Raw genomic sequence first — 13970 nt, 5'->3', positions numbered from 1 at the left:
TTCACATCGCTCTACCTCTTTCTGCTCTCTCAATCAATCTTCTCCTCTCTGTTCTTTTCATGCATCTATGTTCAAACTATTTCTTTCTCTCTCCTCTTTCTTTATCTCTCTACTACACAGTGATTCGGTGTACAGTACCCTCTGTCATTCTGTGCTGGCATGGTGCTTGTGCAACTGGGACTGCATTTTTTGCTGACGAGGCACATGGATAATATCGCAGGCAGCTCTTTTCTCCCTCCCTCCCTCCCTCTCTCTCTCTCTCTCTCTCTCTCTCTCTCTCTCTCTCTCTCCCCCTCTCTCTCTCTCTGAAGCACCATGGAGAGCAGGCCTGAACTCCACTCTTGTCTCCACAATGTCTATCCCCTCTCCTCCTCAGGGCTTAGTGGATGTCGTCTGACTCCAACTATTGATCTGACTCTGAGCATCTCAAGGCACAACAGAACATTATCTTAGCCCAGCTGCATTGAGAGTTCATGGCGAGAGTTCCAGCTGCATTGATAAATAAAGCTTTACTCACAAGTAGGCTACGAGGAGGGTTTTTAGGCTTTGTTTTAAAGTATATACAGCCAGTCTACATAGAACCACCCATACAACTATACCGCTAGACGATGAGAGCTAGCCTTAAGAATGTAGCTACAACAAAGCCAAATTATTCAGTCAGGCACTCCGGTGTAAAATAAGCCCTGTGTCTGTTCTGTTGTGAGGCACATAGACAGCAGCAGTAACTACAGCGGTAACAACAAGGTCAGTCTGTCCTTCTCCTAGCTCTGCTGTTGTCCTGCTGCTCTGAAAGCTTTACTAAGCCATACTGAAAAGGCTTCCTTTATGAAATGTGGGGGATAAAATCCTTTCTGCCCCTGACCATTTCTCCGTAGACCTTCAAGTGACTCATATATAGTCCCTGGTGGGATGTCATGGTGGGCGGATTGATCAAACCAAGCTGACCCACGTTGCACCAACCCACTCACTGGCTCAGGAGCCCACTGTGGGTGGGCGGTAGAGAGGAGGCGAGAGGAGTGGAGAGGAGAGCAGGAGAGGTGGCCTGCCTACCTGGGTAAAGTGGCTCTGTTGCTCCTGCGCTATTGTCTATGGAGGGGCGCTGAGAGCCGGGCTGCAGCAGCACAACAGCTCCTGACACACGTGGAGAGAGACAGAGGACTGTCACTTCAACCACAGACACATGCGCTCACAATGCGTATTTCACACACACACACCAAACCTTTAATTTCAGTGAAATTGCAGTTGATCAGCTTTTAAATTTCCCAGCTCCACTTAGATTTGTCCCCAACCCCAGGTGCGTGTGTTTGCCAGTTGACCCCCTCCTACCCCAGCAGCAGTGTCATGGCTCTGGGGTGACAGGGGCCAGTGACAGTCGTCAGCGTGTCTCACGTCACGGAGCTGGCTTTGTGTGTGCAGCGCCCGCGCCTCTCTGCGCCCCTCCCCTGCCACTCATTGTGTGTGTTCTGATCTGTAGGCAGCTAGAGGTCTGTGGTACTTTATTGGGATCTGTTTTCTCTCTCTGTCTTTCCCATCTGGTCTCTCGCTCTTTCTCTCTAACATTGTTTTTTTGCATTGCATGTGTTAACTGGGTATCATTCGGTACTAGCTCTCACACTGTCCTAATCACAACACCTTTTCCCCTCCCCTCTCCCCCATTTCTCCAATGTCCCCTACCCCTGTCCCCTCCTCCAAATCCCAGGCCCTGAGAGAGATATGCAGTGGGCAGCCTCAGACACACACACACACACACACACACACACACACACACGAGAACTCAATTTGAAAAATACCTGTGCACAAACTGTTCTGGCATCAAAGTTGAGAGAGAAGATTGATTTCACACTGTGCCGTTTCATATTATGCCTTCCGGCCTTTTACCTTTGGTTACTGAGACACTGCACCAAGTCAGGGTCAGCTACATTACAGCACCACTGACAACAATATTCAGTTATAGTCAAACCTCAGTCAGATTAGAACGAAACGTACATGCCCAGGGATTTCTGACAGGTCAAAGGTCATACATCACCCTCTCATGGTGCAATACAACTGCAGTGACCCCTGCCCACCCTCCATATGTTATCACCTGTGATAACAGCCATTTGGTGTGTCTCTGCTCTGGGTCCAGGTGCTGACATCATCAACATGAGGTGGGTCTGACAGACAGTCACGGTGCACCAACTGCTTCAAGGCTACGTCCATGTATCAAGAGAGCTGTCTTTGAAACGATCAACCTTGTAGAGGTCTTTTTTCACTGTCACCCACACGCACAACAACATCGCTTGCTCGCCCACACACACACACACACACACACACACACACACACACACACACACACACACACACACACACACACACACACACACACACACACACACACAGCCTAGAGGAACACACACACAATTATACACATAGACTACTGTGCTGTTGCTCAGGCACCAGCTGTATCTTTCCTCTGCTCCATGCTGTGTTAGTGTTATACACCCACCACCTCCCAGCCTTCATTTGGGAAAATGAACCCCTGGAAGATTACCAAGGGAAAGGTCAACTGCCGTCAGTCACTCGGCCCCTTTACAACCCTGACCCCGCCTAGGGCTCGATCTCTATTTAGCACCAGCACCAACCCTGCAAGAGGCAAACTGACGAGGTCAGTTTGATGGTAATAGACCCAATGATCCTGACCAAGACTGTCCACCGGTAAAGTCGCATAACTCCTCAAGGTCAACTGAACAGACCCAAGGTTAGGTGACAACTGCTCCCCAATATGGTGGTGCTAAGAGGGCAGGGCCTTGGTTGGAAGGTGTCTGTCTGTTGTTCTATTTGGCCTGAGTCCCTTGAGGCCCATGTAGGGACCGTTGTTTCCATTTAGTCACACCAATCTGAGCCTCAGCAGGGAGGAATGTGAGTGTGCCAGGCAGACTGACAGAGCGCCAAAGACAACAGAGCTGGAAAAAGAGCTTTACAAGGAAGAGGAGAGGAAAGCTGCCCCCCTGCTCTGTCCAACAGACCAGGCTCCACCAGACTCCTGTAAAAACACACATTCCACAGGGGGATGAGAGAGGGTGACGCCTGACTGCGACCCTCTTTGTTTTCTACTGTCACATAGTTACTAGTCTCTCTCTCTCTCTCTCTCTCTCTCTCTCTCTCTCTCTCTCTCTCGCTCTTTCTCCCCTTCTCCATCTCTCTCTCTGAAATCTCACAGAGATAATCATATGAAATATGACCGACATTATTTGCTGGTTAACTGGATTACTGTGTTGTCTGTTCTGTGGGTTAAGGCCTCAGACAGTGATGGTGCAGTAATCCCTGTAAAAACCTCCCGTCTAATGCAAGGGGGTTCTGAACCCCAGTGTGAGGCTCACACAGCCAGCGTCTACTGCACACACACACACAGAGAGAGAACATGACACCGTCAGCATCACAAGGTTTGAAGACTCACACACTCTGAGGTTCCTGTTATGGTGCCCCCTGTATACCTCTTCTTTCCTTGTCCCCTATCTATTTGGTTTTACCCTCCATCCTCCTCCCCCCTCCCATGCACTGTGTCAATGACAGCACAATGCACATTACCCTCCCTACCACCACTCTCTCGGTGTGGATTTCTCTTGTTTGGATAACATTTTCTTTTTATTTCTCCTATATTAACAGTAATCATTAAATCAGTGAATTTATTGACATGCCTGGTTACCACATTTCTGTTTTGTGTACAGTGTTTTATTTACATTTTAGGGCAAAATAAAGATTTTTTTAGATTTGTTAAAATAAGAACTAGAAAAAGCTAGAAAACAAATTGCAGTTGAAAGCGTTAGTGACTGGCCGGTTTCTTACATTGTGTCACGTGTGACTGTTCTTTTGACAGCCCAGTATTTTAAAGCCAGGTTCGTATGGAAATGCCTTCACTCCACTTGCACTGCTGTTGGAACTCGCCGTCGTTGCTTTTCATCCATCCATCCATCCGTCTGTCTGTTTTCTTCTTAATTTAGTGCATTCATTCATCTGTTCAGCACACAGCCTGTGCCTCATCTCCGCCCTCACACTATGCTCAGTCCATTCTGATTGGCTCATCGATCACTCAGCTGTTTGGACTGAAGTTTCTCCCCCTCACCAGCCCCACCTGGTTTTCCTCATTCTGATTTACAGATACAGATAGTTATTATGGGGGAGGGTTCCAGACTATTGGCTTACATTTGATTTCCCCCACCAACCTACATAACCCCTGAGAGGTGCTATTAGATTATTAGATCAACTACTACTCTCCTCAGCCAGTGTTTGTGTGCGGGTTGTTGCAGGCAGCTGCAGCACCATCCTACTGCAGTGAGAACTGAAAGCATCCCCAGTATCTCTGTGTCAATGGAGCAGGGAGGAGCCCACTGCAGCAATATCTGCAGTGCAGAGAGAAGAGGCTGCAGAAGTCATGGGAATTGTAGTCCTCCAGCCCCTCCTTTATTTATATCTTATTTATATCTGTCTAGCAACCAGCATGAACATGTTATATGGCGACACCATGCTAGGTGATGTATAGCCCCAGTTATTATAAGCACATATGTGATCCCTCTCCCCAGCATATGAGGCCCAGTATGGATTCCTCTCATCTGTGCTCGGAGCGGAAGATCTGACAGGCACACAGATACAGCTCATATATCCCCCATTCCCAGGCTCCTCTCTACTGGGTGTTCCTGTCCGGAATTAGACGAGAGGAGAAAAACACAGACCCAAACAGAGCTAGGAAGTGGTGCAGTTACACTTTTCCCTGGTAAGGTAGGAAAACAAATATTTGGGTATTTTATCAGCAAGGCCCTACAACAAATACTGTATATGAGGGAGATTATCAGTGGCTTTGGAGGGGAGTTGCCATTTCAACAATATTTTACGTGACTCACTTAAAACAAACCAATTAGGTAATGATATTTAAGTTGACGATAAGCAAGCGGGGAGCGTTTAATTAGTTATACAGATTGGGGGGGGTACTTGTTTGGGTAGAAATACCGATAAAATGGACTAAAATCCATCTTGGACAAAGGCAGACGGGCGGAGATTCAGCATGTGCTGTGTGTGACCACCACTACCCCTTCCACATGCACTAACCCATACTGCCCCACCACACCACCACCCTTAGAGCTCCATCCACTTCCACGGCTCAGCCTAAGCCTGCTCCACCCTAACCCCCGCCATTTGGCCTCTCTCTGTCAAGACAACCTCTCTGTCAAGACAATCTACTATGACCCTGTCCAACCATCACCTCACCTCTGTGCTTGAGCCCATCTCAGACTAACACCATTGGTCCGTTGGAGTTCTGTTGACCCTCCCCTTTTTGTATATGCATCATCATATACAGTCCAGTACTAACACTGTCTCTTTTTGTTAAACTCTTTAACAAAAAGCTGCATGCTGTTTCAATCCCTCCCACTTGGTTTTCTGTTTGTGAAATTTGATGTCTACTCTCTTTGTGATTATAAATATCATTTTTTGGGTTGGTATGTATGTTTTTGGTAGATTGCAGCACCCTGGTGAATGGTAGTAGAAAAGCTTGGAATAGTTATAATCACAACTGAAACACAACCTTTTTTTACAAACCTCATTGTTTCTGTTTTCTTTGTGCTTGATGATGTACTGTAGTTTGTAGTGGTGCGACAGTCTTGCATTTCACTTTGTTTTACTGCTGACCCATAGAAATATAACAGTCTCAGTCACGCACCTGATGTCTCCCTCTCCTACACACTCATACACACTCTCTCAACCCTGGGCCTTGTAATGGTAACCCAAGGCCCTCTTTCTCTCTCTCTCTCTCTCTCTTTTTCCCTCTCTCGCTGTATTTCTCTCATGACAGCTGCATATTTTTCATGGTTCTCCCCTCTGTCTTGGTTATGGAATCACAACAAGCTTGGAGTTTCTGGTCCTCTTTCTGTTAACGCAAGATTTCCATACCTCATTTTGTTCCATTTGTTTGTGTATGATAGATCTCGCTCTCTAGCGGTTCATATATGTATGAGCGTGTGATACATATATTACCGTCTCCTTTCTCCTCTTCCTCCCTCCCCTCGTACCTCCCAGTCAGCTGATGATATTCTCTGTGTTACAACGAGTAGAACACGGGCCTGTTCATCCCCAGTTTGTAAGCTTTAGAGGTTTTAATCAGCACCTGTTAGGGTAGGATCCTTCTCTACCCCTCAGTGTGGACATAAGGATGTTAGTACAGAGATGACACACAACAACCCCGTCATAGTAGTGGAAGGCTAATCCCTCTTCTCAGTCTCCCTCCCTCCTCCCCTCCCTCCTCACCTCTCCCTGTGCTGGAAGACACTGATGTCACATGGTGTAGGAGGTGATGATGATGATGTGATAGTAGTCCTGTATGTGTTTGTGACCCGTGCCTACGGGGGAAGCTTTTCTTATTATTGGAATGTTTTTGGTCTTTTTCCCCTCTGTTCTGCCTGCCAGGATAACATCGGGCACCGGCTGCTTCAGAAACATGGCTGGAAGCTGGGGCAAGGACTGGGCAAAACCATGCAGGGTAAGAAGACTCTCTCTCTCTCTCTCTCTCTCTCTCTCTCTCTCTCTCTCCCCCCATACTCCTTTCTCAAATGTGCGCTAATACTGTCTCTACTCTGCCTCACCTTTCTCCAGGTTTTATTTGGTACTTTTCTTGTTTTGTTTATTTTCGACTGTTTCCTTTTTATTTCTTTACCACCATGTACTTTTCTGATCTCACTGTCTTCCTCTTTTGGTAGATAGAACGGATCAGAGTATTCAGTGACATGACCCTGGTGCAGTTGTCCCTGTTGGTCTTGCACTGGTCTTCGCCAGAACTAGGTGTAGAAAGGATAGTGTAATGAATCCTGGGACAGGACGGGAGTAGGGGAGGGGCAGGGGAGGGAGGAGGGTGGTAGTGTTTGTTCTTTGTGTCACTGCTGTTCCCTTCCCATGATGCATTTAGCCTAGAGCAGATTTGACTAAAGTGGGCCAGAGTTTTTTTTTGAAGGGGACGAAGAATGCAAGCTCCCTTGAGACACACTGCCCTCAGCCAATGGGAGCTGCTGTTCATTCTCCTCCATAAATACATAGTCTGATGGTGGAGTGCCTGTGTACACCCAGCCTGGTTCCACTGTGAAGTGTGTAGCAGCCAGAGTCCAGGTCTGCTTCTCAGATGTTCCACTGATCAAGAGTCAAGGTAGTTTCACCCTGTGTGTGTTTGCCTTTGAAAAACTGTATCACGTTTGGAATTTCACCTCAATTTATAGAATATCTTAGCTTCATAGCCGTGGTGATTAGTACAGTGAAACTAGCCACTGTAGGGTTAGATATGTGCTCGTAGAAGATTGCACAGTTACCATAACTGATGCGGTCTGTATCTAGCTATGTATAGCCTAATATAATAGCCTATTTCATGCCTTTCTGTTCTACCCTCCCCAGTCTTTAGTTAAAGTAATTTAGTCAATATGTTGGTTAGATTAAAAACTGTTAATCTCACTCCCTCCATTTCCTTTATCGATCTGGCACTTTATTTAAATGAATTAAAAGCTCATCTGGTTGAAGGATTAATGGGTTACCAAGGGGGCACACTGGTTTTGCGTTATTTCAGGGTTTCCTTGGTAATTAACTATTAATTCACTTCTTATTGGAATGAATCGCATTGATGCGTATTGTGTGCATTGATTGACCACAGCTCATGTCAGATGGTGTTTTTAGTTGGCTGGCAAGTGTTTGAGCATAACAGCCTCTGAGTTGAGTAGTGACAGACCGACCGTACAGTCAGTGCACTCGGTGTCTGTCTCTGCAGTTACTCCTCCCTCAGGCCTGTAATGTCCTGGTGAACTTTCATTAGCCTGCCCAAACACGTGTTTGCATGTTATCTGTCTGCACTTCAGTGCTAGTACAAGCTTTCATGTCTGTGTTTGTGTATAGGACTACCTTGGTCTGAAAACGGCCTTCAGAATCTCACGCAGAGCTGTTGGCTGTGGTTCATGGTGTTTTTCCTCTATAGGCAGGGATTGGCTGGCCCAGCATTGACTAGAGCTGTGCAGGATGGGGGGCGGAGCTGGCTGGAGAGAGCTGTGTTTGTGTGGGCGGGGCTTAGGCCACCTCAGCCTCTTCTTTAGTTCAGCTTTGCTCAGCTCACAGCCTCATTGGCTTGGTCCTTGTGGTGCAGCGCCCTGGCTGCTCTCCACACAACTCCTGCCTGCTATGCTACATTCTCTTCCCTCGCTCAGTCTCTGCCCCCCCCCCATCTCACTTCTCCCCGGCTCTCCCTCTCCTTACCCTATGCTCTCTCTATAGAGGGTGATATATAGCAGGGGTCTAGGCTGACCTTTTTTTTTTTTTACAAGGAGGTAATAAAGCTAGAAGCCTTACATTTCCTAGATGCACTGGTGCTCCTAAATTAAAATTCCAGGTCGCACAACTAAATATTTAGGCGCATATGCGAGTAGCTTTCCATCAGCTTTGAATGATGTCATAGTTGGCAGGCTGTTTGGTCCATGCAGTCTATTGAGAATTGATTAGAGTGAGTGTGCATACTTTATGGGGCTAAGTCCAGGAGCCTTAACCTCTTCCTCCAACTCCTTTCACCCCTAGCTAGCTACACAACCCAGACCCGTCTTTCACCCCTAGCTAGCTACACAACCCAGACCCGTCTTTCACCCCTAGCTAGCTACACAACCCAGACCCGTCTTTCACCCCTAGCTAGCTACACAACCCAGACCCGTCTTTCACCCCTAGCTAGCTACACAACCCAGACCCGTCTTTCACCCCTAGTTAGCTACACAACCCAGACCCGTCTTTCACCCCTAGCTAGCTACACAACCCAGACCCGTCTTTCACCCCTAGCTAGCTACACAACCCAGACCCGTCTTTCACCCCTAGTTAGCTACACAACCCAGACCCGTCTTTCACCCCTAGCTAGCTACACAACCCAGACCCATCTTTCACCCCTAGCTAGCTACACAACCCAGACCCGTCTTTCACCCCTAGCTAGCTACACAACCCAGACCCGTCTTTCACCCCTAGCTAGCTACACAACCCAGACCCGTCTTTCACCCCTAGCTAGCTACACAACCCAGACCCGTCTTTCACCCCTAGTTAGCTACACAACCCAGACCCGTCTTTCACCCCTAGCTAGCTACACAACCCAGACCCGTCTTTCACCCCTAGTTAGCTACACAACCCAGACCCGTCTTTCACCCCTAGTTAGCTACACAACCCAGACCCGTCTTTCACCCCTAGTTAGCTACACAACCCAGACCCTTCATTCATCCCTCCATCGTTCCTCTCTTTCACCCCGTTGCCTTAGTCACACCACCCTCTCCCTACACACCCAGCAGGAAGCATCTGGGCTGCATTACAACATCCTAATGGGAAACATCTGCTCATTCTCTGACTATCTCCTAACACACTGTCTTGTTTTCAACCGGGAGACTGTGCCTGGATGCCTTCTCCCTCTCAAAACCATACGCTACTGGGGACTTGTCCTGTTGTTCAGTCTGACACCCTGAGCAGGTGTTGGTGATAGTGAAGAGATTGTAACAATGTGTCGAATGCGACATTTGCATTTTACCGTCTTACTAAGGCCTGTGTTAGAGAACCTTTTAGAGGAGGAGGCAGTTAGAATGTTGCTTATGCAACTGTAGACTGCCAGCTTCCCTGCAGCAGCCTCAGGTTCAACATCAGGATCTGCACTGAGTTAAGACCTGCCTCAGTCAGGTCAGCTGGCTAAATGTGGAAGGGAGGCGAGTGGAGTGTACGTAGCTCAGTGCATTCTTTTAGTGTCTGCATTTCTGTCTGTAGTGTTTAGCCCTGGCTTATCTAGCTGGTAATCTGTCCCACCCTCCCATTTGGCAGCACTGTGCTAAACACAACAGTCACACAGAGGAATGCTACACAGACACACACACACAGCAGCTTCAAACACAGCAGCCACTGTAAATGGAAACCAACAACGCTCTTGTAGGCTAAGAATCTTTTTGAAGATGTTGCTACACTTGTATCAATGACTGATCATCTCTGGCCTTGAAGAGAACAGCCAGTGTGTTGCAGCTCGATTGTTGATGGTCTTGACGCTGTCACATGAGGAATGGTGGATTGAAGTGTTGCCTGTTGAAGGTGGGCTCATGGCAGAGAGAGTGTCAGTGTTGGTTGTAAGGAGGTTGGCAGGGGTTCCTGGTATTGCTGCTCTCTCTCCTCTGCTCATGGACATATAGGGCCTTCAGTCCCCTTCTCTGTCACCAGTTACCAGCCAGAGGCCCTATAGTCCAGGACACTGCCTCCTACAGGACACATTGGGAACTACTTGTCTTTGAGTGGGCAAAAACACTGCAGTGACCCAAGACTGATACATTGATAACAGGATTGAAATAGACACACTACATTAGCAGCTCTAGATGCTGTTTGTCTGTCTGTGGGTGTTTTTGTTTTTAAATAAGCATTTTAAAAACGGTCCTGCTGTATGATTGTCAGTAATCTAGCGAATAAAGGGGGTTGTAATTGTGTGTTGGATGTGATTAGTACATCATCTGTAAGTGTTTACATCTTATGTACTAAGCGGCAGGTAGCCTAGCGGTTAAGAGCATTAGGCCAGTAACCGAAAGGTTTCTGGTTCAAATCTCCGAGCCGACCATCTGTGCCCTTTAGCAAGGCACTTAACCCTAATTGCTCCTGTAAGTCACTCTGGATAAGGGTGTCTGCTAAATGACTCAAATGTAAAATGTTTAAGTGGGTACATGGGCCCCTGTTCCAGTTGAGAGTAACTCTTGTGTTGTTGCTGTTCGCATGGTGTCAGTACAGTGTGGTTATGTAAGCAGTGTGCTCTGCTCTGTGGGTAGCTGAGTCTGTCTGTGGCGCTAGCCTGCCTGCATGTCCAATTGTTGTGGGTATTAATGGTCCTGTGTCTGAACCCAATAACTGTGGACAAATATGGTAATGTACTTTACTCCGGAGTGGACAATCACCGTATCACGCCATTACATCACTATAGAATTCATCTGTGGGATCATATTATAATAATAATAATACAGGATTATAATCGTTCTCTCCCCCCCTGTCAGAACAGAAGCTTTTTTGAATTGATAGCAATGTGTCCCCTGTGCTTTGAGTTTTCACTGTATTGACTCTGTTCTTATTTCTTCTTTTGTTCTTTTTGCCCCTTTTTTAGGTAAGGTTTGTTGGATTCCCTCTATGTCAGTGTGTGTATGTGTGTATGTCTGTGTGTGTGTGTGTGTGTGTGTGTATAAGTGCGCGTGTGTGTGTTTCTCCTACTCTACAATTGACCTCAATGTAACACCCCCTTTACAATGTAGGCTAATACTGGCCTCTCTCAGCTTCCTCCTCTTGGCTTTATAAACCACTAAACTATTATTTCACTTTTCACAATCTGCTCACAAGTACCTACAGCGCTTTGATTCCAAGTACGAAAAACCCAACCAAAATCCAATTAAAATCAAGGTAGATCCTAGTAACCAAAGATTGCGTCACATCCTGTAGAATCATCAGCTCCAAGTCTCTTTAGATTTGTGTTTTTCCCTTTGCGTGTACGTGGCTGCCACGGTTGGGGGTTCTGATTGGCTGTGACCACAGCTCAGTCTTTTGAATGGCTTGCAGAGTAGACACGTTTTCCCCATCTGCCTGTCTGTCTGTATCTACCTTCAAACCTGTGGAGTGAGTGTGTACTGTATGTATGTGTGCGGTCGTCATGTGGGACTGAGACGTGTGTATTTGTGTGTGTCAGTCACTGACGGGGGCCCTTGGGAAAACTTACAGGGAAAACCTCACTCCACCCTCCTGCACCCAAAATGTGTCTGCCCCTCCTTCCCATGTCCACCAACGTCACACACACCCATCATCCCTCTCCCTTTGGCCTTCCTCCCTGCACAGCATGCCTGTCCCAGAGGTGCAATCCTGCCTGCCTCCATTGTGTCAGTCATCTGGGGATTTAAGCAGTGCTCCATGTAGGCTACCGTGCTACACTCAAGGGACCCTTCATATACTCCATGGAGTACTTCAAATTCACCTCTAAATAGTCATTTGGCTGTTATTTTCCTGTTGTTGCACACTTACAGTGCTAGACCAAGTATCCTAAGCACTGCTCAAAGCCCTGTGGCCCCTTCTTCAGGTACATTTCTGTTTATGTTCACCATCCTGGGGGTAAGCATGTCCCAAACTGAGCTTGCTGACGGTGGGACAGTGAAGGGATTTGGGGGAAACTAGGCTAACCAGGCTGACAAGACAAACATCTGTCTGTGAGGCTGACAGAGGGGAGAATGATGGCTGTGTGTCGAGTGGTGTTCTGTTGTCAGGGGCAACTGATTGGTTGCATGCTCATATCAAATGAGGCATGGTCATTCCTCCTTACTGTACCAGATGCTCTAGATAGATAGATAGAATTTTAACACACTACATTTAAAGCAAAAAGTCCTCTGTAGCTCAGCTGGTAGAGCACGGCGCTTGTAACGCCAAGGTAGTGGGTTCGATCCACGGGACCACCCATACACAAAAATGTATGCACGCATGATTGTAAGTCGCTTTGGATAAAAGCGTCTGCTAAATGGCATATTATTATTATTATAAAGCATGATATGTGGGACAGCCGGACAGGGAACCTCGCCCTGTTCTCCTGTTCAAGTGGATCTGTCCTCAGATTCAGCTGTTTAAACAATCATCCCCTACCCTGAAGAACAGAGTCCAACTGAACTCCCCCAGAGCTCTTATCTGATGGGGATGTTATTGATGCCAGCTGCTGGCTCTAGCGCTCATTCTTTGGGGTATGGTGAAGGAAGGGTGAGGTGCCTTGGGGGTTACTTACCACAGTTATCGGGCGTATAGGATTTTGGGCTTACCTCAAGAGAGGAACAGGGGTCCAGGCAGCGCCGCACCCCTGGGAAATTGGGGTTTAAGAGCCAGCCAGATGGGGCCAGGTTAGGGGATTGGGGACTGGGACGGTGGGTGGGTGAGAGGAGATCCCTGTAAGCACCCAGAGGGCCAAGAGTGAAGAGGAGAGGGGGGCTCTAATCCCCACAACCCTCTCAACTCCCATCCCCACCCCATCCTCCCTTCTCTATGTGCCTCGAATCTTCCTGCTTAACCAATTGGTGTTTCTTTTTTACAGCGATTTGATCCTGCCCATGTTGTGCTGATGGTAAACTTAGTGGTAAATGTTATTTTTCCCCCGATTGAATTGTTTTTATATTCTTTTGTTTTTTTCCTCCCATTTATTTTCATTTGTTGTTTTCCCGTCATCAGAGCACCAATGCTACATAGGCTTTCAATTCTTTCTCTGTATTAGTCCTCATTCTGCTGCTTGTATATTATCATATATACATCTACATTACTCTTAGAAACATTCTCATTTTGTTTGTTTTCAGTTTTTTTTTTTTACCTTGTGATTCACACTGTGATTTAGATGCACACTTTTTTGTCCTGCCCCTTTCTTTTCCACTGGAATGGGTAATGCTGAAAGTATTGTCACTGTGTTTTTAAAGATGGTGATAGTTGGGGACATCTTCTGTAATTGTAAAAAATCGTATTTCTTGAAGATTGGGTGCCTGGATTGTGACTCCTCCCCCGTGTTCTCAGTGAACTGGTCCATTGGTGGAGAGCTTTACTGCAGTGGCCTGTCTGTCTGTCCGTGGGCTGGTCTCAAGCACTCCCCCTTGTGGTGGTACTGCACAATATTTGCTCTAATAGTCTAGGTCCATCAAACTCAACTCGGGACCTCGAATCTAGTTACACTGCATTTTTTAATTGTTCCACTCTAATCAGGGACTGATTTAGACCTGGGACACCAGGTGGGTGCAATTAATTATCAGGTAGAACAGAAAACCAGCAGGCGCCGGGCCGTGTGGGGTAAAAGGCGCTGCATCGTCATTCGGACGTCTGCATTGGCCGTGCAGCATTTATGGTAATACGGCCTCTGCGGAAGTCAGGGCATTCATACTTCTTACGCTTCGAGGAACAGCGCAGAGCTGTTGTGAAGGAAGTTGTCAAGG

General features: G+C 47.2%; 1 protein-coding gene across 9 annotated transcripts in view; it reads left to right on the top strand.

Annotated features, from left to right (window-relative positions):
* The window catches only part of LOC311104409 (G patch domain-containing protein 8-like), a 39826-nt gene that overhangs the window by 14223 nt on the left and 11633 nt on the right, over nt 1-13970 (top strand). For 2 of the 9 annotated variants that reach the window (XM_084146234.1, XM_084146235.1), the window contains 2 exons: nt 3857-3875; nt 6436-6508. In XM_084146234.1, coding sequence (XP_084002360.1) covers nt 6502-6508 — 7 coding nt within the window. In that variant the 5' untranslated portion in view covers nt 3857-3875; nt 6436-6501. Of the gene's footprint in view, nt 1-275; nt 6509-13090; nt 13133-13970 lie in introns of those variants that run through there. The other 7 variants (XM_084146230.1, XM_084146231.1, XM_084146237.1 and 4 more) reach the window with 6 other exon arrangements.

The sequence above is a fragment of the Coregonus lavaretus genome (assembly GCF_964263955.1).
Source record: "Coregonus lavaretus genome assembly, chromosome: 28".
NCBI classification, from domain to species: Eukaryota; Metazoa; Chordata; class Actinopteri; order Salmoniformes; family Salmonidae; genus Coregonus; species Coregonus lavaretus.
Note: the sequence above shows the minus strand (reverse complement) of the source record. Positions and strands in the feature narration are given on the sequence as shown.